This window comes from Scleropages formosus, chromosome 8 (genome assembly GCF_900964775.1).
Source record: "Scleropages formosus chromosome 8, fSclFor1.1, whole genome shotgun sequence".
Taxonomy (NCBI): domain Eukaryota; kingdom Metazoa; phylum Chordata; class Actinopteri; order Osteoglossiformes; family Osteoglossidae; genus Scleropages; species Scleropages formosus.
The window spans coordinates 26,216,401-26,244,097 of NC_041813.1; the positions used below are offsets into that span (position 1 = coordinate 26,216,401).

General features: G+C 42.4%; 1 protein-coding gene across 1 annotated transcript in view; it reads left to right on the plus strand.

Moving 5' to 3' along the window:
• Positions 1-25,341, plus strand: part of LOC108937265 (netrin-1-like) — a 29,716-nt gene extending 4,375 nt beyond the window's left edge. Inside the window, exons 3-7 of the mRNA XM_018757076.2 lie at positions 14,270-14,458; positions 19,393-19,542; positions 20,215-20,268; positions 21,438-21,512; positions 24,878-25,341. Of these exons, the coding sequence (XP_018612592.2) occupies positions 14,270-14,458; positions 19,393-19,542; positions 20,215-20,268; positions 21,438-21,512; positions 24,878-25,209 (800 nt within the window). The 3' untranslated portion in view covers positions 25,210-25,341. The remainder of the gene's footprint in view (positions 1-14,269; positions 14,459-19,392; positions 19,543-20,214; positions 20,269-21,437; positions 21,513-24,877) is intronic.
• The last annotated feature ends 2,356 nt before the right edge of the window (positions 25,342-27,697 follow it).

Genomic DNA, 27,697 nt, shown 5'->3' on the forward strand with positions numbered 1-27,697 from the left:
ATTGCCAAGAACCTAATTCTTCTATTAAAATGTTATATCAATATACAAATAACTGATAATACGGTAATAGAACTATGAGGGGGAAAAAAGGACACTAACATTTGTCTGAAAAAATAAACTTTGCATACATGATCATAATAGCATGACTGAGTTATGCTGAGCATATTTCCGAAACGCATACGTGTCCTTTGTGACTGCGTTCAGATGTCATAGGTTGTTACTCTGATGTCAGATTCAGCAGAGGCGGAATTCATGAATTATTCCAGCGACCCTTCACCGTTTACCCCACTTTCACCCTATGGAGCCTGCTAGTGGAATAGTAATTTAGGAGGAGGCAAAAGCTGAGGGTTACAGTTCAGCTGTCAAGAGGGCCCCTGCTGTAGCATCTGTAAGAAAGGTGTTTAACTTCAGCTGATTTATTACAACTGTAGAATAAAGCAGATGAAGCATAAAGACTGAACTTTTTAAAAGTATATGCAACATAAGCTGTGTGAGTACAGCTTGCAGGAGGTATGCTTGACTGTAGCTGCTCTTTAAGACCAAAAATAACATTTTGAGGTGTGACAAGGTCTCCTACGGGTTTTCAGTACCTTTGTATTCTAGGCACAGCCATCTATTGTTGTCTTTTTCTCTCCAAAGTCTTGAAATTTCCTGAATTTCCTTCATTAGTTCGATGAACGGAAAGCGTATAGTGTGAATGAGGATCATACGCTGTTCTAAGGAACCATATCTTTGGATCACTATGTATTTTGCTTAAGCTCTGCCACATTTTTATTATAAGATAATATAATATGAGGATGAAAACATTTTTAACATGGTGCTAAATTTCCCGAGAAAGACGCTTACTTGCACGTGTGTCCATGCTCCTGGGAAAACAGTATTTTTCACAACCATTGAGAATGTGCAATAAAGACTGGGTTAAATAACCTGAAAGCAGATATGAAATGAGTTATGCACTAACACATAAAATAAAAATTTACATTGAAAAGTCATTCACACAAACATGACTTTTAGAGGCATTTAAATTGTAAAAATTGCCAATTTAAAAAAATGTCATTGAATGCGGTAGAGGGTTTAGAGGGTGTGGTAGAGGGTGGAGAGTTCTCAAGTTCTCAAGGCCGGCAAGCTGTCGAGTTCCCGCGCTGTTCGCAATCGACTCCCTCCTGGAACAGAATTCGAGGTGCGCTCCTCTCCCGATGATAACTGCAGTTATGCAGAATAAAAACCAGCAGAACCTTCTCTCACTCTCCATCCCAACAGCGCTGGAGTTCCCCTTGCCTGACATGAAAAGCTGCCAATGAGTGTGGAATTTGAACAGACATACCCTCTGCGAATACAATGAAACTAGAGAAAGGTGATTAAAAAACAGAACTACAGAAATAACATCTCAAGCTGATCTCCAAGTACAGGCGCATTTTAAATTCAGCCCAGCTGCTCTGTACTTTGCTCATGTTAAAACAACCGTTACTCCTTTGGTGAGAAGTACGTTTTTTGAACGGAGCAACAGATGGGTGTTCCTTTCTATAACGGAATGCCAAGTGGAGTGGGCTGGGGTGAAAATGGAAGTCAAAATCAATTTTTTTTTCAATTTCTCATTTTAATGTTTCAAGCATTTCGTTTAAATAACGAAGAAGGCGGCAAAAATTCTTGAGTCAAAACCTTGTTCCTTAAAGTCGGGGGCCAAGACAGATCTTTGGATAAAACAAATTTGCTACTGCAGGAAGCGAATGAAACAGGAACGGATCTTCATGCTCTTTTCTATAGTTTTCTATTATCTTCTATCTTATAAACTTTCAGCACCGCACAATGTTAATAACGTAAGAGGAGAAACACCATCTTAATAAATGCTGTGTTACATTTCAAAGTCGGATACAGTTCCACATAAGCGACACGTAACAATGTCAGGAGAACTTGAACGGTGTTCGGGTTTTTTTTACCAAAAAGTACCAATAGTTATGCACATTTAAATCAAAAGGGCAGGAACTCTGCCCTGAATAAAAAGTGATAACAGCATAATAGATTCAGTGCTCGAAAGGATCTTCGAGCTGCTTTAGCACCAGCAACAGCAGCAGCGCTCTGGTGCTAAACTGAAAGGACACGGCAATTAAAGCATCAGAGCTGAAAGGCAGCACAACACCAGCTAAGTATAAAGTCATATCATATAACTGTGATTGCTCATGTTCCCACAATACCAGTTTCACTTTGCTCTGGCAGCCTTTGGTAATGAATCAGTAAAGTGTGTGGGTAAATAAGCAGTTTGGAAAAAAATAAGATACTGCACTATTGGGGAAGATGTAAAATGTTATTGTTTGTAGTCCCTTATGACAGAAATGAATGGAAAGAAAATTTCTAAGGAAATGTAATATTCCTTAGAATATTAGAAATTGCAATTAAGGAATTCTTCCTCTGCACAATAAGAAGCACTTGGCCCTAATCACAGCATTGTTCTCATTGTTTTGAAGCTCACACATTAATTCATGGATACTTTTCATCTGTACTTTTCACTTCTGAGATATGATGGGATGTCATGCATTGCTGATAAACAATAAATGTGAACCTGCTTCAGGCCATAGAAAAGGTACAGTATAACAGTCATAATAGCACTTGAGAATTTGAACTCATTTACTGGGTAAAAAACACTGGCTTGGGTCTCCCCAGCTCCATTAGAAACTGCAGTTCAATTAAAGTTTCAAACTGTAAAAAGTTGATGTTTAAGATTATTTGGACTATAGCTCAATTTGGCTTTTTGGTTGTGTACATTACCTTAGTGTGGGTTTTCAAAATTCAGTCCCGTTAGTTTAAGGCAATTTCAGCAAACTATTTAAGAGCTGTTAAAGTGAAGTACAATACTTAAAATGTTTGATGTGAGTATGTAATCATTTTTGCTTTTGTGAAAAATGGAAAAAAATTATGGTACGATGTGTTATGAGCACACAAGTGTAATACCTTCCATTGAAAAATTCCCATTGTTTCAATTACGATCCAGTTTCAATGGTTTAGGCAATTTATCTATAAATCACCTATGGTTCCTTACACTCAAGCTTTCTAGTCCACCGCCATGACTGGAAAGAGTTCTGTTAATGTTTGAGCCATATGACAGTGATTGTTACACACATGTCATAAAACAGTAGCCTTCATCTTCAAAGGAAAATTAGCGTTCAGGCTTGATGAGATGAACCCTCAAGAGCACTTTGCATGTGCGGTTCAAACCAGGGCAGCACTCTTACCTCTGCATGGTCCCTGCACTCTTATCGATATTTTACAGCTCGTTTTGTATACCTTTCATAATGTTTGGCAGCTCTTGAATAGCATCAGAACTCCCATTGGGGCTAACCAACATATAGAAAAGAGACGCAATGTGAAAGGACGAAACTGCTGTTAAGGTTTAATTAAGCCAAAGAGGACATAAAGACAGTAGGACGTTTGCTCATTTAGCGGACACTTCTCCCCAAAGCAACTTACATTGCTAAAGTACTACAATTACTTACCTGGTTATACAGCCGGGCAATTTTACTGGAGCATTTCAGGGTAAACACCTTACTCAAGGGTACTGCAGCTGGAGGTGGGATTAAAACCTGCAACCTTTGACGAAGTGAGGGAGAGAGAGGACTTTTGTGAGATTGACTCAAAAATTATTCTTAAAAACCCCTTTTTGTCTGTATATATAGGACTTACCCTCTTGTGAGATTGGATTAAAAATTATTTTAAAAACCACCCTTTATATGTAGATGCAGAGCCTTGATAGAAACAATAAAAGCATTTAACAAGCCTCTCATTCTTAAAATGCTCAGCTATTATAGCGTTATGTCTGTAAATTGTGAGATTTGCAGATTGGAAATTTTACAATTCTCAAAATGTTGTAGTGCTTCTGGGAAACAGGTTTATAGTTCACAAAAGAAGACTTTTCTGCTAGGCTTTTCTGTCATCCCAGATCCACCACTAACATTTCTACAGCGGACGTAGGGGCTGCGGAAATTCACTTTCAACCTGAACGGCAAGCAGTTTCACGTCGCAGGAAGTGAACGCGAGGGGAACGCACCCACTGTGAAAGTATTTAAACAGAATGTTTTTCATTAAATGTCCAAGTGCTTGCATACATACATATATACGTATGAGCAAAACCTTTCATTGCAATTCATGTAAAACTTGACTGCCTAGCAAATAAATGTAAATCTCAGCCACGCTGGGCTTGCAGGCCATCTGTCCCTGTTTCAGCAATGATTTGGGAGAGAGAATGGGCTGTTCGACACAAAGTCACCGATTTATTCTTCAGTTCCTTTTTCACAGCAAAGCTCCAGCCTTCGGCTGAGGTTCACTGCCAGGGCTCACATCCAGCGTGGGCACTCAGTTCTTTTATGACTCTGTTTTTAAACCTTGTACTTGTGTGTTACAATGCCCATTTTTAAAATAAATGTCGCCATTTGGCAAAGTGTGTTAAACCTGGGCTAATAAAGAAGGTTTCAACATAGTTAGATTTTAAGATAAAAGGAGACTGCTGTGACTGGATAAAGGGTGACTTGACTCCTTTCAATGGCTGACAGCGCAGACACACATCATCCAATGCAGAACATGTTCTCTATTAAAACAACATCCATTCAGTTAAAGTTAATACATCTGGTACAAGGAAACAATCTGTACCCCTGAAATACAGCCATATTCCTTGTTCCAAAGCTGCTGTTTTGAACTGTTTTAGATATTCAGAGCAGGCAAGTCAATGGTTTTGTTCTTACTCTTAGGGTGGTGGTGGTGGTGGGGGGGGGGGGGGGGGGGGGGGGTTAGTAATGAAATTCCTGCAGTTTCGACGGTTAGAAACCCCTGTGTGTAATCGATACGCCCAACAGCTGAGCCTACTTCCAACATTTTTAAAACATTTTTAGTTTGTTGGCTAAGCTCAAAATGTAATTCAGTATATTCAAGACATGACCATTGAGTGAAAAAGCTTTGCTCAGACTTTTAAGGCTAAATCCCCTAAAAATGTTGTTTTCAAAAGTACATGCGCTGGCTAAAGCCACTTATCCCGAGCAGGGTTGCGGCGAACGGGAGCCTAACCTGGCAACACAGAGCGTAAGGCTTGGGGCGGAGGGACACCCAGGAGAGGACAGAGGGCACCTAAAGCGGGACTCGAACCCCAGACCCACTAGAAAGCAGGACCCGGCCAAACCCGCCGCGTCCCCGCGCCCCCGCGCCCCCCACGTTTTCAGAAGCAGTTTCATTTAATTCTATGGATGTTTTCTGGGAAGGACTTTTGTGGGTTCGCTTCCCCTGAACATTCTCTGCTTTGCTCACTGCCCCTATGTCGACTAATGGCGAACGCAAACAGAAAGAGACACCCGCTCCTGGCTGGACTAACGCCTCTCTGCTTTGAACAAAAGGTCTTTCTGGTGCGACACTTATATCTTATCAACACAAGCAAGCCTGAAGCGGCATACGCGACAAATAGAGAAACCTGCCATGTCTGCGTCAAGACGTTAGCTACGCGAATACCATTCTCCTTAGAAAGTGTATTGCTGAAAGCAAAAACAGTCTAGCAAAAATGAGGAAACGAAATTGTTCATGATTATACTTATCGGGTCTCGGGGAGCATCCTGAGAATGAAAATGGATTTCTCCCCTGTGGCTCCAACCGTTCTCAGAATTGAGGCAGATGTGCAGGAGTTTGGGAAAAATAAATATGAAGGGCTGAGAGCATGGGTTCTGCCTCCCTGCTGAGTCATAAATATGCTCCTGTGCACTGAAGAGGACTCCCTGCACTCCATTAGACAGCATGGGGAGGAACTCCTCTCACATTCTTCTGAGAGCTCCAGTCCTGCACTCTAATGCCAAGGCATTGCATGGGAAGCATACCGCTTGTTTGTCGCAATGAGGAAAACCCGGGGTGCTCGCCATCCTTTCAGGCCAGGGAGGTGGCTCCTTCACGCTAGCAGTTTTTTCTCCCACTTCCAGTGCCCAAGTTCCATTGAATACGACAGTGGACACGTGACCAGATGGTTGTAGGTTCTCCTGTGGGGCTATGGTAATTACGGCGCTGGTCAACGTGCTCCAGTAAAATGTTCAGCTATTCAGTCTAGGTAAAGCAGGGAAACCAATTAAAGATCGCAAAATAAAAAGTGTTCACTGACCTGTGAAAAATAAAAAACACTCGATCCATGCCGAGGGCTTTATGGAACGGTTTATTTGTTCGGATACGGAGCGGCTTTTCCACAGGATGGCCCAACCGAGATACAGTATCTAGTTTCCACAGAAGGAAGGGTTCCAGACCAGGACAGGGTGGGAAATCTAATGACCCAAGAGCCCCGGTAACAAACGCTTCTGCAGGAACGGAATTAGATTAAATCAGAAAAAAAATCAATGACAATAGTGTTTGGGTTATTGGTCAGTGTGGTGTGTGTGAACTTTTGAAAGAAGTTTTCTTGTTTTCCCCGCTATAGATTAAACGTGTGGACTGTGGACAGGTACTGTTCCTCACACTCTGGAGGAACATAATTGTGTATAGCGGTTGCTACAGATTCATGGGATAGTTTTTTTTTTCCCCCCAAAATACGGCCTCGGCATTCAATTTAAATGCTGTGGAAAAAAAAAAAAAAACACATGAAGTATTCTTCCTAAAGGGTTCCTGCAATGCCTAGCTGAGGGAATCATATAAATTATACACATAAACTAATCAAACTGTACAAAGGCAGAGAGTAAAAGTAATTTACACCCAGAGCTATAATTAGGTGGCCTTTAAAGCACAGATGGCTCTTGTAACATTTAATGCTTCTCTTTAAACTTGCACTCTTTCTGATAACTTGTTAAGATTGTTGTTTTTGTCAGTGGCCGCTTGCAAAAGCCGTTAAAATAAACAGCCCATATTAAACATCATCGCATCAGGAAAAAGACAGCCCCCCCCACTGCGCCTGAAGATGCAATAACGGCAGCACAACATCCTCAGATGAGTAAGTAACACAGTAAAGAACTGAGAATCTTAACTCTTAAATGTTTCATAAAATTTGTTAGATACCAAGATGACATATAATGTACCTAAACTGAAAACTTCATGAAAGGATTAATGTCCATGAATTCCACAGATGAATTCCACAACGAATAGATTTTACTTTGTGCTCTAAAGAGCATTTTCTGCCATCGGAATGCGGGTGAAAAATAGGTTAGGGTCCCGGCGGTCTGAGATCTGACGACGAAGAGAACGAGCGACAGGAAGCGGGCCGAATTAGCGCATTGCCTATCTAGCATAGGAAGTCATTGGGCTCTGCTGCCTTTCCTGGATTTTAGCTCACAGTGCTAGATGGAAGAGCCCTACCTTTTCCTCTCTTGCAGCGGAACGAGCCGTTAAATCTATGCAATCCTTGTGTTTTTCCACGGCAGCGACCCATACTACGAATTTTTTCTCGAATTTCTGTTGGTTTATCATCTGGAAAATGTCCAGCGGTATGCGAGTTGGGGGTGTCAGCTCACACTGGGTGAATGGAGCAGGTGACATTGACCCAAAGTATACTTGCTACAGGGGCCAGTAACATATTTCCAGCACAGCGCTTAAGTGGTCCTAACAAGAAGGACAATTAATTAGGACTGGAGTTTCAACAGCCCCTTGGCAGACCACTGAGTGAGATAACTGTAAACTGATGTTGTGAAGCTTGTGAACTGAGCTCGTGAAGCTGGGCTAATAACGCACAGACGGAATTCTCCGTAAGGTCTTAAGAGCAAGGCGCACACACACGACTCCTCGTGACTCTTCGAGGACAGCGTACAGAAATGTCTCAACCATCCGAGAGCGTTGGACACGCATCGCCCCTCACAACTACATAGAGCATCGTTCAGACACGGCTCCCGGCGCAACACTAACTCCGAAACACCGTAGCACCCTTTACGCACCGTCTTACGGGCTGGGGCTCTAGAAGGTTTGATGAAGACCAAGTTCCTGAGTGTTCTAGGGACCATGGGGTTTTGGAATGTAATAGGAAGCACATGCTCTGGGAGGCTGCAGAAGAAGAATGGGAACCGACAGTGCCGTGTGAGCGTGTGTGAGCGAGTGAGTGTGTCTTGCCTGCGTGTGGACCGGACCGACTTCCTTACGCAGGGAAGGAAATCACACCCATTGTATCTGAAGACACCCGATGATATAATTGAGGATATGAAATAGGAAAGGTATTTTAAAATATGGCTAATAATAATCTGAGAGAGGACGAGGAGAAAAACAGTTTCGATGGGTCACACGCAAATCGGTATGAGTTCTAAATAACAGGGATGTCTAAAGACATACTGTAAGTGGAAAATATTAGCTGTTCAACAGAAAAGCTTTTCGTGTCGATATTCGCTTTTAATGTGATTTTGCAAAACTTTCATTGGTGTATTTCGTGAGGTTTTCCAAAAGAACCCAGTCGCTGAATGCACCAACAATCTGGTTTAAGTGATGCGTTTTAGTGACCTCCAGTGCTGGGGCTGAACTGACCCCCTGAGAGTCCCTGCACTAATTGTCACATCACAAAGGCCTTTGAAAAGACTGACCAATAGGAACAACAGCACCCAATTAACCTCTGAACGACTAATGCTCCCTGACTGATGGATGGAGAAAGCCTCTGGGAGCTGCACTCAGGGTTCCGCTCGACCCAATCCCAGACCGGCCCCCCCACCAAACGCCGGTGTACCCAGACTGCAGCGCGACATACGGCGATCGCTACCGAAACACTTCGAAAACATTCTCGTGCTACACGTTTGATTCATTCTATGGAAATGAGAGTAGATGGATGTGGTGCAATGTTGACATTTATTACGTAATAATGCTGTGGTTTTGCGTCCAAATCACTGTTTGAGAGACGAGTTTTGCCAGGACTGAAGCAACGTTCACGGTTCATGAAGTTTATTGGGAAAAACAAAAACTGCTGGAATTAAAGTAAGCGGCATGACTCCTTGTTACTGCCGAGCTTGGAGCGATCAATCATTTGGCACCGCGATGCAATGACACTGAGAGCCAGCAGGCGGCCGTCCCCGGCACACCACGCAAGCTCTCGCAGCGGATCAGAAATGTGCAGGATGAGTTCAGCTTCAACACCTTGTATTCCTCCTGTCACCCTTGACTAGGTAATAATGATGAAAGCCACGCACAGTCCGGACACGACACAAAATACGCTTTATTTTGGGCGCACGTATGATGGGAAGCCATTCACATGAGCACAGAAAGAAATACACTGAGCCACTCCACTTTGTCTTCTCATGCAAATATCCATTCTGCCTTCTCTTTTGATACTGATTGCAGCTACTAATGTAGGATAGTCTAGAACTGTTTCACCATTAGGGGTGATGCCATGGAACTATAGGCCTGGACTGGACTGGGCACACCATAAAGAAGGATAATGTATTCTCTTGTTTACTTTTTTGGCTCTGATTCAGAAAAATCGGGAGGGCACTAGAGACGATTCCGACCATGAACCACCCAGTGATGAGGTGAATTTGATGACTGACTTAAAATAAGTACGATAAAACAGCATTTAGCCGTGAGGTATCTAAAATTTTTTGAGGATTTTTGGGAAGGGGGGTTGAAACGTGCTGGAGTTCGGGTGCATGAATGCAAATATTACTCCAGGCACATCTGATCTTGGATTTTTGGTCTTGAGTTTATCTTGATTAAAATGAAAATCTTTAAGAAACTGATACAGCTAGACATTTATCTTCACAAAGCAACATAGACATGTGCGGCCAAATAAAAATTTCACAGTTTTAACTCCCTCTCTTTTCAGTGAACCTAAAAAAATGTTATGCTTTTAATGAACCTGGATGAAATCTGGAATTGTTTGATGCCCCATAATTCCTTCTTGCCTCTCATTAGCCTAGACTAGACATGCCACAGAGTGACAATCAAAGCACACAGACCACCTCTAGCGCAGGAGGTCCTACAGTAGTAGTACAGCCTGTGAGAGAACATGATCTAACCTTGTGTTGCACTCAGGGCTGAATTACCTCCAGTGAGCTGCATGGTGTGGCAACATGTTCATATGAGGTGTTTGTGGGACTAATGGCCCAAACTGGGCATTGTTCTCAGAAAGGTTATATAACACAAGCCTGTCATACAGCCCACGCGCTTACACACACTTTTTTTCCAGACACAAAAAGACAAGAGAGGAAATGTTCTCAGCCTGAGGGCTTAAGGTCACACTCCAATGTCATTTCTAGTCCAAAAAGCAACAGGCAGAATAACCAGCCAACAATATTGCTGACTCTTGGGATTAATTAGACAGGATAACAATTTAATTAGATGGTTTCCCTAAATTTTCAACCTTGGCTATGCGTTAGCCTACATCGCAATTACCCATAACGCTAATGTATACGCAGCAGTATTTTGGGTGTGCTTTCTGCCTGTAGATACATGTATCGTGCCAGGCAAGAAATGGCTGGGAGGTGCTGCCTTTTGATTCTTGGACACAGACAGGAATGCGAACAGATCATTTGACATGAGATCTATGTTGGGGCTCTGTTCTGTTGTCCCAAATTTAAGTATTTGGGAATACTTTCTTCCATGACTGAACAACTTGATTGACAAGGAAGACAGATGTAATTGTCCGTATTATCAACATTACTTTTTGTAGTAACGTATTTTACCTGGGTAATATAACAAGTTGCTCAGCTGGTCGCATAGTCTTCAGCACTGCTGCCATTGGATCAAGAGTTTGCAGGTTTGAATCTCACCACCAGCTGTAGTACCATTGAGTGATGCACTAAAAATTAGTCAGCTGTACCAATGGGTGACACCTGCAAACAGCTTAACATTGTAAATTGCTTTGGAGAAATGCATCAGCTAAATTTAAGAATCTTAAAAAACAGGGAGCTAAGAACATTTTAAATGTTATTCTGAATACGGTATAGACATAAGACATCGCAGACACACAATCTGAAACCGTTTGTCCCATATGGGGTCGCGGGGACCTGCCTAACCCGGCAACACAGGGCAAAAGGCTGGAGGGACACACCCAGGACAGGACACCAGTCCATCACAAGGCACCCCAACTGGGACTTGAACCCCAGACCCACCAGAAAGCAGGACCCAGTCCAACCCACTGTGCCACTGCACCCCCCTGTTATAGAGATAAGTGAAAAGGTTAACTGAGTTCTCAGTTTATTAGCCATTCATTGTTAAACATTAAATATCTGAACACTCACAAACAAATAATAAAACAAGTTAACCTCCCCTAAAAAAGGGTCATAACCAAATACATGGTAATCAGTTTTGTTTTCAGTCATTTTAAGTTTGTTTTAATGGTAAATGTTGACCAGACAGTGGGGCAGGGGGTGTGGTGACATGGCGGGTTTGGCCTGTGCCTGCCCTCCGGTAGGTCTGGAGTTCAAGTCCTGCTCGGGGTGCCCTCCTACATATTGGCATCCTGTCCAGGGTGTGTCCCCAGCCCTGTGCCCCATGCCACCGGGCTAGGCTCCAGCTCAATGTGACCCCCCTGCCCCTAGGACAAGCAGCCCCAGACTGTGTGTGTTGATCAGATTCTGTTAAAATGAAAGGTCTTTGGCTCAGTTCTACTCCAAGTGACTTTGGAGTTACAGATAACTAGAGTTACAAACAAGTGTTTGTAAGTTGAGGAGCCAGTGTATATGTTTTTTTTAACATGGATCATCTTGGATATGTGCAGGATTGGAAGAGCCAAGATTAGTTTGTGCGACTGACACTTTCTTTTCTGAGCTCATTTAAAACAAAAGATTATAGCCATATTAAGGTACTACTAACTGCCTGAAAAAGCAATAACGTTAGCTACGTACAAAATCTCTGGCTTATGGCTTCCAACTGAACTGCTTAATAAGCAAGTTTCTGTTTTTTTGCATACTGAGAAACCTATAGTTTATGTTAAAAACTGGCAAAACATTTGATCAGTCCTTCCCAATAGGCATGTCAGATACCTACTTCTTTCAGCTGTTTATATTTTCCACAAACCATCAAAAGCATTCCGGAAACTTGCAATACGATTCATCATTTCAGTGGCCTGTGCCCAAGGACCCTGTTGTTTATTCCTGCAGAATAACAGCTGGTCTTGAAATGTATAATCGAAATATTTATGGTAGAAAAATGCTGAAAATATCTAGAGGACGACGGAAAAGAGAAAGCAGGAGGGCAGAGACAGCCTGTTCTCACTGAGACATTACCCAGCACTTTGCTGACCGGCCTCAGTCTAGGGCTTGCAACATCTACCCAACACCCTACAACTACCATTTCCTTCCTTGGTGCTGCATTTGCACAAGGTTCCTGATGGGCTATCACAGAACTGGCATTGGAACTGTCTTAAGTAGTACGACCCATTTAGAGGAGGAGCAACAACTGTAATCACAACAGTAATAATAATAATAATAATAGATACTTATCTCCACAACCAGAAATATTATTGGAACGAAACAGAGTAAACTTTCTTCTTAAGGGTACAAGAGGATGTCCACCCCAAGGAAGTTACAAGCCTTCACTGACACCTGATAATTGGGGAAAAGGACCATTACGATTAAATATTTATTTGAAACATTGTGAGATACTGCAGTTATGATGCTGCAATTATGCATGATTTACAGTCAAAATATAACACCATTTCACCGGTGTTGAAATGGTATTACCTAGTCAATATGGACAAAAAATATTTTCAACAAAGAAATCAGTTTAATATCATTTCAAGTAATAATTTCAAGTTAAACATCCTGAGACTGAAATAATGTACTTCAGTGGAAATAACTTTGGAAGTGATATTTACTTTCACCAAAACCTTTTAAATTCCCTAAGGACATAGTCATTATTTCACTGCCATGTTGAAGAATTCCAGGTTCTCCCCTTGTGTGGTGGAACAAGAACTCGCATGCTAGTGCCTACACCCTCCGGGGAAGGGGAACTCTTATTACATCTCCTCATTTACAGTAAACAGCGATAAATGAGAAACATCCAGCAATTAAAATAAGTGTTGTCCTGGGCAAAAGACAGCAAACACGTCTAAGGGAATATGATACATGAATCAAAGCTTACACCCTCCTCAGGTCTACAACACCAAGGGGCACAGAGATGTTTGGTTTGGCTGATGCCAGGCTTTATTAAAAAAGGACAACTATCATTATGGGCTTTCAGCAGTGACATGTTAACTCGTTCTAGAAAAACATTTGACTGGTCTTTTGTTTGTTTTCCTGAAGTACATGAACCTTCCTTCTGATGCAATTCCCGAACTGCACTGTGCGGTCCAGACATATCCATCCAAGACGTGGAAGAGTTGAGGGCAACAGACAGTGAAATCAGTGTTAAGACCATTTTTTTCTTGATGGGATCCATTTTAGCAGCTTAGCGGTGGCCTTGATAGGCATCGTGTTTAAGATTCTTAAACTGTTAATTAATGTTGACTATATTTGTATGAGAGGGGGTGCGGTGGTGTGGTGGGTTTGATCAGGTCCTGCTCTCCAGTGGGTCTGGGGTTCGAATCCCACTTGGGGTGCCCTGTAACAGACTGGCATCCCATCCTGGGTGTGTCCTCTCCCCCTCCAGCCTTACGCCCTGTGTTGCCAGATTAGGCTCTGGTTTGCCGCAACCCCCACTTGGGACAAGCAGTTTCAGATGGTGTGTATTTGTATGATCTTTTTTTAACCCCACAGGGTTAATCATTCATTCCTATCTATAACCGCAGTGAAAAAAGTATCTTTTTTCATCAGTTTTCTGTTGTGCCAAGTCATAAAACTAATAAATCCTGCCACCATTCATTCATAAAACCAGTTGATTCGCCATGACACTGTCCAATAAGCGCCAACCGAAGGAATGTGTGCATTTGCTTAGGCAATCCAGGAAACCAGGTTGTTCTGAGCCATGCCAGTCATCTGTTTTAATCATCTGTTATTTCCTAATGAAACAATGGAACAAGTGCTCATGAGCAGTGATGTCACTGAAAAAACACATTCTCATGACCTGCATAATCTCAAAGTTTTCACATTTTAGATGTTTTTTTTTTTTCAACAGTTATACAACATCGGCTATTTAAATCTGAAATGGATGGATAAGGTCATAAAGTGCATTGTGGAAAAAGTTCTATGATCTCAATAATCTGTGTTTTTCTGTGGAATAACCATGGGGACAATGTACATTATTGCAACAGCTGCTCTTCTGTGAATGTGAATTTGCTTGAGTCCATCTAGCTCAGCAAGAAATTGCAAGAAAACCTCATGTATCTTCAGTCATCCCAGAAGGGATAATAGAATTAGTTTGCGCACATTCGCTGGGAAAAACAGGCTCTGTCTGAACACTTCCTTCCCTACCGTTTCTGCAGCATGTAACTGCAACCTGCACGCACGCCGCTGCCGCTTCAACATGGAGCTCTACAAGCTGTCGGGCCGCCGCAGTGGTGGCGTGTGCCTCAACTGCCGTCACAATACTGCCGGGCGTCACTGCCACTACTGCATGGAAGGCTACTACCGTGACATGTCCAAGCCTATTTCACACCGCAAGGCCTGCAAAGGTACGCTGCTCTCCTTCTGGCATAACACAAATAGAGATTTCAACATCTTCACCGTAATGAACGCTGCGAGGAAAATAGCACTCGAAGGAAAGAACTCCAGGATTAGATTTTAAATATATCGGCAATAAACATGGTTTATGGGGGGTAACAAATGACGTAATGCAGTTTCCTCTTTTTCATTAATTTTCTCTCACAGTACTATAACTGGAAAAAGCATTAATTCATATCTGTTGTATGAAGTGATATGACTTCAGTGACTACAATGACTGTATCACCAGTGCATGCCTTATGTTTCTCTGAAATACTTGTATGTAGGGGGACAAAAAAAAAGCCAGTCCTTTGCAGTGTCTGTATTATAGGTGGAGGGACATGAAAGACGTCCTTGAAGAAACATGCCCATGCTGTCACATCCTCCTCCGACATCCTTCACTTAAGCTTTCGTTTCGATCCTCTGTCGCGTCATAGTCCAAATGAGTTCCCTCCTTGCACACAGGGCACGTCACACACCTGTGGTGACCCATCCCATCCAAATCATTCCATTCATAACAGACTTGATTCTTTCAGCAGCCAGTCTGTGGGCCTTCACAACAGCAGGGGTACCCACAAATTCCAGCGATGCATTTTGTCTGAGTGGGGAGAGAGTCAGTGAAGCTGCAGAGCTGCAGAGCAGCAGAGCAGGAGCACGCAAGAGGGAGGATACAGTATGTCTATGTTGCATAATATGGAGAATATAAAGGAACTACCTCGTATTTTTCCCCCAAATTCGAGCCCAGAGTGCCATTAGTGCTTTTATTTATAGAGCAACTTTCATTAAAAAAAAGGATCTTCAAGATTTCATTAAACCTCATCCATACTTCCATATGATGTCCTTAAATATTTCATTCTGTATCCTTCTATAAGGTTCAGAACATTTTATAAAATATTATGGGTTGTCACATTTAAGGCATGAGTATCCTGCCTCTTGCGAATGCCCAGATAGACCCTTCTCTCTCTCAGAGATGCATGCGGATGAATTGCAGTGAAAAATGCATCATTACGGACCTCTGTCTTGGATGCATGAGCAACGTTAAGAATGACCCTCCTCGACTTCAAACTAACCAACTCTCATCTGTACCCCCACCCTTCAGTATTCTGTCTGCATGTACCTGTATTTTCATCTGCATCTCCATTGCACATTCTCATCTTTTAACAGTTCCCAACTTAAGTTTTCTGACTTGTGCTACTGATCACCAGGTAGCATCTGCTCTACACACATATTCAAAACTTGACATTCATTTTTGTTTGCAAAGTCAGTATAACTTGTCTGCTCTAATTAAGCTGAGATATGTTGAAAATTACTGTGTATCAAAACATGATCCGTTTTGAATGTCTCCTTAGTTGCATAGAGAAAGACTGGTTGCCAGAACTCTGACTCACTGCTAATGGCAGGTTTGCACGGATTAAAAAAATCACCAACTTATTCAGCAGCTGATTTGATTCGTTGGTTCAGAGTTTGAAAGTATACACACAACTACTGTTTTGTAGAAAATAGACTTTACTCTGACCTGTACAAAGACAATTCCTTACCTAACAAAAGTACAGTATATATGCAGATTTCATAACCTGATACTAAAGTAGCAGATTCCAATTGTAAAATAAATCCAGGATATAAATAATTAAATTAAAATTACACATTCCCTACCTTTCACTATAGTGCAACTGTAATCAGGGCACAGCGACAATGATTAATTTCTTGTTAATTCCTACTGTTGACAATTGTTTATCATTTTTCCAGTGATGACAAATCATTTGACTATCCCAAACACCTTCTGAGTTAAAATATTTTGACAAACAGTATTTGATGCATGATGGAAGACCGGAATATGAACAAGAAGAGGTCTTGTAGTCATAAAGGTCATCTGTGTCTCCTCTTAATGCATCACCCACAAGCACTTCCAAAACTGTATGAACATTGTGCAGGGAAATACCAACAAAAGTGGTTTCCAGTGAGTGCTGCATCTCACAATTCTGAAATTAAAACTGCTGAACTAATCACCACTCTCCCCTCAGGTGACCAGTGTAGTTTTCCATGGCATCAGCTGAGAAACCGCGTATTTATTTTTAAGCCACATATAGCGATCTCCGTGTGGTTTTCGGTCGGATGAAAACAGTACAGCTCAGAGCAGATCTGCGTCTTTTTCTGGAAGTAAAATCTTAAAACATGCTTAGATTCCACAGGAGCCAACAGCAAAGTGCTGAGGGGAAAAACATTCCATTAGGCAGAAACCGAAGAGTCCCTAGTGGTGGCAAGGAATGCTTACCGCGATATTCCCCAGATTTACAGCTTCATCCCTCATCAGCATAGTGTAAATACAGACTGAAGAACACCGGAAGACTTGGGGGGGCTTTTTCACTGCTTTCTCCTGCATACTTTTCCACGATCCTGTCAACAGCCTTCCCCGAGCAGCATCTGATTTCCAAGCGAGTTCTCTGGTGCGTACACGGACGATCAAGTCCGACCACGTGCAGAGCAAAGCACCCTCCGGTGCAGCTGTGCGATCAAGTTCTTATGATCCCTGGCAAGTGACACTGTGTGCTTATGTTCACACAGCAATATCTGACATTACTTTTTCGCTTATCGAAATTGACTTTCCCGGATTGTTGTGTTAGAGCGGTATAATGTGTTATAGTCAAGGCTGCTATTTCAAGTCCCAGCCGGGACTCTGCTATGGTACCCTTGAGAGAGGTACTCAACCTTAATTGCTTCAGTCACAGTACAGTTTTATTTGAAGGTTCTGGTTATAGGTTCAGTTCCTTATTCACAACACAGCCTGTAAGCAGCACTGCTGCATCGCCTCTGAGTGAGGCAGCCCCACATATTTAGAAAAAGGACGTTTTAAAATCTATGTTTTGACCATGCTGGAAAATCATCTCCAGACCGGTACCATCAAAAACCCCATATAAAGTCACAGTATTTATCTCATGGTATAGGAATGCAAGATGTTACTCCCAGTTTATTTTTTTCAGTCTCACTCTGTTTTGTAAAGCATTAAATGTCCTCAAGAAACAAAGCTTTTAAAAGAAAAGAAAGAACAACAGATCTGCAGACCATCACTATTATTGTGAGGATACATGGTGAAGACATTATCCAGCATGTGGCTTATACTGTCACTCTTGGGCTTTGTGAACCACAACAGCCTGTTTTGGGTTTAGAAGTTTAAAAACAATTTATGACTTCACTGTTCCTTTATTTATTGTTATTTTTGAGAGCGTGCAAATGGGATGCTTTTAATTTACTGTTTACATTTTATTAGCAAATTTTTATACATATAAAATCCTGCATGTGGTATAGTTACTTAAATATAACATGAATGGAAGAGCAAAGAAATTAATTTGAAAAAATTTGCAACCATCCTCGTCTTTTAATGTAAATTCATTATACTTTATTAGGGATAAGGGGGGTGCGGTGGTGCAGCGGGTTTGGCCGGGTCCCGATCCCTGGCGGGTCTGGGGTCCGAATCCCATTTGGGATGCCTTGTGACGGCCTGGCATCCCGTCCTGCGTGTGTTCCCTCCCCTTCCAGCCCTATGCCCTGCGTTGCTGGGTTAGGCTCCGGTTCATCGTGACCCCGCTCAGGAAAAGCGGTTTCAGCCAGCGTGTGTGTGTGTGTGTGTGTGTGTGCATTAGGGATATATACTACAAGTATAAGAATTATATGCTTTAAAATATTTTTCATCCAGATTGCAAACTAATTCAAATATTCTTTGCTGTGAGGAGAACACCTGCCTCCAAAAATTCAGACAAATTTCACACTGCTTAATAAAATACAGACCAAGGAAAAATCTTCTAACATTTATGGTGCAGCATCCCAAGTAGCTACAAGTGCCCTTGAAATGGCCTCCATGCTCATAAACACGTCCCAGAAGATCAGAGTGCTTCAGAGAGCATTTACAACTGACTAAAAAGCTCTCCTTTAGAGGTGTAGACTGACATAATTCACAGGGACAGAAATGGCCCCATACAGCCTAATAAGGCAGATAAGAAAATCTTATTTAATATGATTGTCTTTCAAATAGCTATTCACATCTCACGAAACAGCCTGCTGCACATGCCTTTGACAATCTGGAGGTCTTTGTGGACAAGTGGAGGGATAGCAGTTTCTGAGAGGCGTGTCTTTCCCGTTTAACTACCTGCAAATGTGGCCATTCCAGCTCCTGGTCCCTCTAGAACCCAAGCCCTGGTGACCCAGTTGAGTGGAGGGTCAGCCTTTATTAAGTGCTCTAAGTCCTCTCCTCTTAATTGGTTTTCCCCTCTATGTGACACACCTCCAAAGTGCACAGGGGCTTGAAGAAAGACAATTGGCACTTTGGAGGTGGCACGTAACTGGCTGTGCATAACCGATATACAGTACACACATTGCCAAAGGGTGGAGACTAAAAAGGAGAAGGATCTCACATGGTGTTAATCAGCACTCTTGTATTTTTGATGCTTTTCAGAAAGGCTCTTAGAAAGGCTTGCAGGAACAGAGTCCTGGAAAGCCCACACTCACTAAGGACCTTCCCAATACTGCCATATTGAAGCAGAGCGGTGAATTACATAGCAAACTATAAGGACAACCTTCTCAGTGGTTTGAACAAAAGAAAATACTCAGATCCCACTTTGACGAAGTTGTATTGCCTCAAGGCTGCAATTAAGCCTGCAAAGACATTCTCATGTCTCTACAGAACCCAGAGCAGTGGTATGAAAGGTTCCAATATCTGCGTGAATGTGTCTTTTGTGGCAGCCACCTGATCCAGCTTACTTTTCTGTCCTCTGTCACTGTTGTATTGTCAGTGCTGCTGCCTCTGTTGTTTTCTGTTATTGTGGTTGTTTTGTGTTCTCTGTTTCTACTCCCCCTGTGCCCCCATACTCCTGCGTTCAGTAATCGCACCTCTTCTCTTGTCTGTTCCTCACAGCATGCGATTGCCATCCCGTGGGTGCCGCGGGCAAAACCTGTAACCAAACCACCGGTCAATGCCCCTGTAAAGACGGCGTGGCCGGTATCACGTGCAACCGGTGCGCTAAGGGCTACCAGCAGAGCCGATCTCCCATTGCACCCTGCATCAGTACGTGAAGCAGCCTTTCTTCACAAGCGCAAGTCACTCCAGAATCTAAACAAAACTGCCTGCAGATCAGTTTATATTTCCAGTGTTGCAAATACACATTTAGGGGACTTGATTCTTTCTTTTTCCTTTGATTGGACCCCTATTATTTCTGTGGCCTGTCTTATGGCCTATTCTTTATGTGTTATTCCTGTAATTCCTTCCCTTTGTGTCTACATAATATATTTCTTTTGTTCACGCTGTTGTCCTTGTTAAGGCTGGAAGCCTTTGGATCATCTACACACCTCAGGGGCTTGTGCCAATTTTATTTGAGGAAATATTCCTTGGCGTCTCAATGGAAGCAGGAGGTGGTCCTTCCATGTATGGTGTCTTTGAATGTTAAATTCCTGCCATAGGAGGATGAAATAGGTCAAAGGGGCTGAAAGAATCAAGTCTATGGATATCAACTCCGGTCCTTGCTGCTGCAGTCACATCACAATGGACATAAAAAAATTAAGACATGACAGAAGGAGGATCATGTCCTTGGATAACTCTAAGACTGAAACCTTAGATCCTCCTCTTCTCTTTCTTCTGGGACTCAAAGCTAGTCACAAGTCCAGTACATGAATAAATGCTCAATTTTGCCTTCTCTCCCACTACTACCTATTAACTGCCTTTGTTTTTCCGTGTGAACAGAGATTCCTGCTTTGGCCCCTACAACCACAGTGAGCAGCACAGAGGAGCCATCAGGTGACTAGTGACAAGCTTTCCGACCTCTCACCTATTCCACCTCACTGTCATTGTGGTCTCTGCGATTGATTTAATGGGGCAGGACATTCAAACTGCATTCACATAGTAAATGACATGCACTGCACCCTAAGGCCAGAGCCGTAAATTTGCACGCTGTGAGAAAAAGCTAGGCAGACACTGTCATGAAGGAATTCTGCCACAAAATCAGCACAAGGGGAAGTAGGGAATGAATGGTTATGCATTTCAGCTGCTATGAAAACAAACCAAAAATCTGTGGAATGTCACTCTTGAGTGAAACCAAGTCACAGTTCAGTTGCTTGCGGCCAAGCAAGATAGCGACTCATGTAAATCAAAAACAACAGCCATTTGTTAAAAAATATTTTGTATAACAGTGATTTGAGAGACACGCCCACCATGTAGAGCAACCCTCCTTTGGGTCCTGTTCCAGGGGTCCCTGCAGTGAGGCTGGTCTATCACAGAGACATGGTGGCTCAATCATACATACCACTGTTAAGTACTGGGTATTGGCAAAATCTGAGAAATGGTTAAAAAAAAAAGGTATAAAATCAGCTGATTGGTTACAGGAAGATGTCGTGCTGCAGGAGATCTAGTCTACTGCTCAATCACTGCACTGTCAAGTAGTCTGACTGCTCCATCTGCTTCTTGCAAGCAAAGATAGAGAAAAAGTGAAAAAACATAACTAATTGTTCATGGTCTGCTAATTCATCCTCTGACCTCCCTTTGTGCTACGTTCAAGCTTCTTCCCCCTGAATCCAGACAGAATGAATGAAGGCCAGCACCATTAGGGAGGGTCAGGGAGCTGGGAGTGGGAGTAGGGTGGTTGGAAAAGGACCATCACAAACAAAACCTGGGTATACCCGCGAAGAATAAGCAGGATTATCTCATTTCTGACACCAGGTGTTAGGCATGGGGATTATGAATTTCTCAAGCTAATCTGAATGGCAGAATAGGCACGACCCTGAAGTGAGAGAGTGAAAAATTCAGCAGTGTTGGTTATTAATGGCTGAACTTTTTCTGCTGCAGTTGGTAGAGCTGTTGGCACACAGCACTCACCCATGTGTTTGCAGAATGTTATCTCATTCCTACTTTCCATATACTTCTGTGAAAGTTTAAATCTATCTCTCCTTCCCTTTTGGTCCTGTTTGCAGACTGTGACTCATACTGCAAAGTGACCAGGGGCAAAATGAAGATCAACATGAAAAAGTACTGTAAGAAAGACTACGGTGAGTTCAGTTTGTGGAGAGAGAGGTCCTGTAATTTTTTTCAGTTTTTTTTCAGAGTTTTGGCAAAATTGGAGGAATTTCCATGTGAAAATCCCAATGTGTTTTTGCATCGCACAGTCATTAATCACTTGCATGTCACAACACATAACTGCTTTAAAATTCTCTCTTCTGTGTTACCTTACTGCAAAGTAACAATAATACAGCTTGTGCAAGATTCACACACACACACACTGTCTGAAACCACATATCCCGAACGGTGTCGCAGCGAGCCGGAGCACAACCCGGCAACACAGGGCGCAAGGCTGGAGGGGGACGGCACACACCTAGGACGGGACACCAGTCCGTCTCAAGGGTGCAAGATTCAGTTTTAAATATTTACATGCTTAGCAATCACTTTCATTTTGTGCAGTTTCAGTCTTTTATCCACTGAAGCATCTGGGGAATAACAACTGGCCTACTCTAAGGCTTGGGCAAGTCTAACTCATCAGGTACCATGTTACTTGCAGTCCACCTGCTCTCTACTTGCAGGAAAGGGATTCTGCGGGAGGGCACTGTCTTTAAATCGTGGCACAGTCCCTGCTAGTGGCAAACTCGCCCAGCATCACCTTCGCTAGATCCCAGAGGTTAAGGGTTACACACAGCTCAGGGCTTCACCTGGTGACACTCCTATTCCGTTAAAAATGAGACGTTTTTACTTCGAAAATTAAGGGATTCTTTCATAAACTTAAGTGTATTCCTTTACAAATGTGGAGTTGCGGGTGTTGCAGAAAAGGAAGGAAAAAACACATAGACATATTTACAGTGTTATGCAATACAGAAAGCCAAATCACAGTTGTCTGTCTTACCCTTGAGAACAATTGACCTGTACTCCTAAAGAAGCAGCTCTGCATGCTGGGAAAAAACAGCTACTATTTTTATATGGAACTTTCATGCTTCTAACAGCTTTGTTCTGAGTGAGTCATATAAACAGAGGAGTGTCCAAATGACAGAGGCACGAGCCAGGAAGTACATAAATCTATTTTTATCTGTTTGTTTAACCAAACACATTTGTCGAGCACTGTAGATTTATTATCTATTTAATAAATATCACGCTTTGTTTCCCATTAGCTTGTTCCTCAGCAGCAACACACAGAAAATGTAGTCACTCGCTGCCAGGAGCACAAGAGCCTCATGATTTGAATGAACAGCCATATATCCCATTTGGCAAAGGAAAATTTCATGTTACTTCCTTGATCTGAACAAAACATTGGGCCAAACCCACACCGGGTAGGAATTCTCTTTGGGGTCGAGATACAGTTAGCCTGAGAGTTCCAATTAAGGGAACCCTGCATCTCTTATCTCGGCCCCAAGGCACAACACTGTGAGCTCTGCCGCGCTGATAGTGGCTGATATGGAGTCAGGGAGACACTCTCAAAACAGCTGATCCCGGAACAGTCGAAGCCACTTGAAAAGCCCAAGCTGTTCTGAGGCTATCCGAAATTGGTCGGCAGGGACGGGTTTGTGTGGGACAATTGAACGTGTGTTAATCTGATTTGCCCCTACTTAGCAGCGAGTGCGCGCAACATGCAGCCAAGCAAAAGGAACGCAGTGGGAGCCCCCCTGCTTGTACCCTCCCTCTCTCTACCCTCTCTGATGGGGTGGCCACAGTGACAGGCTGTATTGTTCCAGTGGACAAAAGCTAGACCTCTTTCATGCCTCAATGGGCCATTCATTAGCCAATTTCCCCCTTATTTTCACACCCTGCTCTTTTCCCCTGCCAAGCTCATCTCTGGGAAGGCCGTACCTACCAGCTACTACCTTCCGCACAGCACACCTTAGCCCCCTCTCACAATACACGTTACTACCCTAAATACCAGGCTTCTTAGCTTAGTGGCACGTTCCCTACTACAGCTATCTGGTCACGTTTCCCCATTTAACTCAACATGTAAACATAAATAATGGTGCACTGACAGAGCAGATGGTGTAAAAATAGGGGTAAAAATTTTCAGGTTCAGACTCCTGTAGGAAAATACATTATTTTGGAAAGCCGTTTATGGTCTTTCGGTGATGAACGTACCATAAGGTGATGTTCATGTCCACAATCCACTTGAACGCAAGGTGAATTTGTTGAAGAAACAAATAAAATAAAGACAATTAGTGTGGACTTTCCTCAAACAAAGTTCTGCGAGTCCTTTCGTTCTGAAATGGAAGCCCTTTCTAAGCCGGGATAACTCAAATTGTCACAGAGATCTTTCAGAACTTGCCGGAACATTTCTTTGCATACAGTTGTTTGGCAAATAGAGTAGGCCTCACCATGGCCCCACCTCATCCCACCAGTTTCCTTTCCTTTTGATGAAAGAGGCCTTCAGCCCAAAGACACACAGCTGGTCAATGGCAGCTCTGTGAATGGGGGCTGCTCTGATTCGAACAGCTCCTTTTCATCCGTAAATTGCAAGCAATTTGCTCTCCACTGCCCCTCTCCTTCACTCCCGACCATTTCATGCATTTATTGGGACAGTTGATGCACCTTGAAAAGCACCCGCTTGCATTCAGCACAGGACAAAGGAAAACTTCCTGTGGAGGTTTTAGACTCCGCCCCAGTGACACATTCCTCGAACAATGCCTGGAGGTCTGTGAGGGACTTTTTTGTGGGTCACAGCTCTGTGTGTGTGTGTGTGTGCGCGTGTGTGTGTGTGTGTGTGTGTGTGTGTGTGTGTGTGTGTGTGCGTGTGTGTGCGTGTGTGCGCGCGCGCGCGCGTGTGTGTGCCCAGCCTTGCACTCAAACATTTATCTAGGAATTCTTTCCCTACTTTTCCCTATTTTGACACATAGCAGCAACTGGTGGTTTAAAAACCCTATTTTGAATAAAAGGCTATTATAGCAATCTCTACCTGATAAGCAAAGCAAAAAGGTCAAAGGTCTAGGCTGGCAGATGGAATGATGGGAAGTTAGAGTACATAAGGTCAGCTCTTCTGTCATTGTGAAGACATAGTAAGTCAGTTATAAGTAAATGCTGATGTAGTTACAAGGAGCTCAGCTTTATACAGAGAATGTGAGAGTCTTATGAACTCTGCTTGTTTATTGTCTTTATTAGTAGTTTTGAAAATAATAAAGATTACTCATTAAAATTCCAAATGCTAGTTATAATGGCTGAGGCCAGTATTTATATTCGAGAGACCGATCAGTTTCTGCCAGTATAGCCTTATACATACCCAAATATATTTAACCTATACAGACGTATACTGTTCTATTTTTTATGACCCCAAATGCAATCAGTTGAGTTTTCTGGTTTAAATTTAAAGCAGGACCAAGGGACTGTAAAGAGAGATGTGAGACAGTTGTTATATGCTTTCTTTTGACTGCCTTGTCTCCGGTTCTCTCACCAGTGGTCCAGGTACAAGTTCTGAAGGGAGACAAGGCTGGCGAATGGTGGAAGTTCACTGTCAATGTGGTATCTGTCTACAAGCAAGGTGGGAGCCGTATTCGGCGAGGTGACCAGCCCCTGTGGGTGCGAGCCAGGGATGTGGCCTGCCGCTGCCCATTGATCAAGCCTGGGAGGAGGTACCTGGTGTTGGGCAGTGAGGAGGACGTGGCCCCTGAGCGCAGTGGCATAGTGGTGGACAAGGGTAGCCTGCTGGTCCAGTGGAGGGACACGTGGGCCCGTCGGCTCAGGAAGTTTCAGCAAAGGGAGAAAAAAGGAAAGTGCAAGAAAGCCTAAGAAGACCAGAGTTCACCCGGAGCATGAAGAGTGAACAGAGGAAGCAAGGAGCAACAAGGAGACAGGAGAGGAGAAGCATGAAGAGACAGAGGGGATTGGATCCCACTGTCATGTATAGAAACATGTGGAACATTGTAGGGAGATCTTACTAGAACCTTGTGAAGGAGCTTACCTTGTGGTTTTGTTCTGTACCTTTTGAGATTTTTGTGGACTTGCTGAGTTTGCACCTAATATTACCAATATATAATGTCATCTGTATTTTATCATTTTTTTCTGATCAATTTTTACAAAATCTAGGGTATTAGTGAAAATAACTAAGCTACTGTGTCACATTTCTCTTTCTTAAACTGTATTTACACATGGATACAATGTTTTCTAAGGAACTGTAGAGTCAAAACTAGGTTGGTGGAAGGCTGAAGATACATTTCCTTCTTCAGAGTAATGTTTAAGTGGCAGGCTTTGGTCTTAACAAATTGTAGAACAAAGCAGGATCTAAATGCTCCACACTTCTGCAAAAACTGATTTCACTATGGTTTCTGTGTACAGTTATAATATAACATACACACACAGGTAAGCCATCACCTTTCATGCATGCAGTACCTCAAATATTGTAGTTTGTCTTGTGTTACTCACAGAATTGCTAAAAACTTGTGTTCTTGAGAAGGGTCTTAATTGGGAAAGATGAGTTCTTGATCTGATCATATGAGAGGCATCTTCAAAATGCAGCAACAATAATCTGCAAACATTCACTTCTGTTAGTACAACAAATCGAATTCCACTTTTCCTAGATTTATTGTGATGAACTGACATGGAGTACTATACATCAATCGGTACCAGTACTATCTTATGTATGAATACATAGAGCAAAAACACCCAATTCTGCTTACAAGCAGTGTATTTTTAAAATAAAAAAGTTTGTCTACTTCTATATATATATCCGCATACATAACTTCAAATTTAAACATACTCAGGCTTCATAGCTGACAGAAAATCAACATTCAATTTGTACATTTCCATGGCTGATGGTGTATATTTTACATCTACTTCTCAATGGTCTCAGAGATTGGACCCTGAATCTCAGACCTGTTTAAAATTTTACTTTAATTTTCATTAAATGTTAAGAGGTTTAACATTTAAGAGGTGTTCACTGCAAATGACTACAATGTGTCCTTTGATACATACTAATATATTACAGTAATGGTATATGAATATATTTAATGACAGATCAAAGTAATGTGGCCCAGATTTTTTTTTGTCTGTTGTTTTTATATATATTTGATGTTTTTCTATGGTTAGAAGGCTGTGATTAAAAACAGAAGGAATGTGTAACTACTGAACACCAGCGTAGTAGAATTAAATCAAGAATTCCATTGAAATAAACTTCAGAAAAATCTTGTTGTATTCCATATTTTTATGTCTATCTTTCATCTTTTAACCATATATACCAAGCTGAATGAAAGCTATTTGTCTGATAGATAGATAGATAGATAGATCAAGCCAAAAACAGCATATATACCAAAAAGCAGTGACAGAAGACACTAGAATAAATTTCAAATTGAGACAAGTGTAAAAGTGCTAATAAAACTTTGTAAATAAATAAAAAGCAGTAATGACAACTCAGTATCACTTGGAGAAAAAGATTTCAGCACCACCCGCACAGCATTACAGATCCTAATGGCTATTGACAAAAATGACCTCAGGTAGCGCACCTTGGAAGTGCTCAACAGGACCACTGGAGCCCAGCCAAACTCCCAGAACTGATTTGGCATTCCTGACTAGTTTTTTCAATGTCCCGTAGAAATGCCATTGTCCCAGCATGCCCCTTCACAGAAGACTGCACCTGCTGCTACAAACCAGACAGGTCATCTGCAGCAGTGACCTGTGCACTCCAAGAGACATGAGCCTTACAAGAAAGTGAAGATTACTCCGGCCCGTCTTGTACAGAGCTTTAGTTTCATTAGACCACTTCAGTCGTTTGCCCAAGTCCACCCACAGGTATATGTATATCCCCACTGCTTGCATTTGAACTCTAACAATGGTGACTAAACACAGTGGATCCATGGACCTCCGGCAATCCACCATCATACCTTTTGTGCCAACAGTTGTATTGTCGATGAAGCTGCAGTGAGTTCTATTTGAGCTACTCAACCAAGTCCTTTATGGAGCTTCTGTACTCATCCTCCTGCCTGTCAATGATACACTCAACAGTTGCTCAATTTTCTGAGAATTTCTACAGATAACATGATTCAGTTTTGTACCTAAAATCCAATGTGTACAAGGTGAACAAGAATTGAGCCAAGACTTTCACTTGAGGGGCCCCCATACTACACATGGACAAGTCTGTCAGACAATCCTAATGCTGCACAAAATACAGTCTAACAGTCAGGTAGTCCACAATCTAGGAAAAAATGGATGTGTCTACCTACATTGACTGAAGTTTCTTTCTCAAAAGTGCAGGTTGGATGATGTTAAATGTATAGGACGAAAC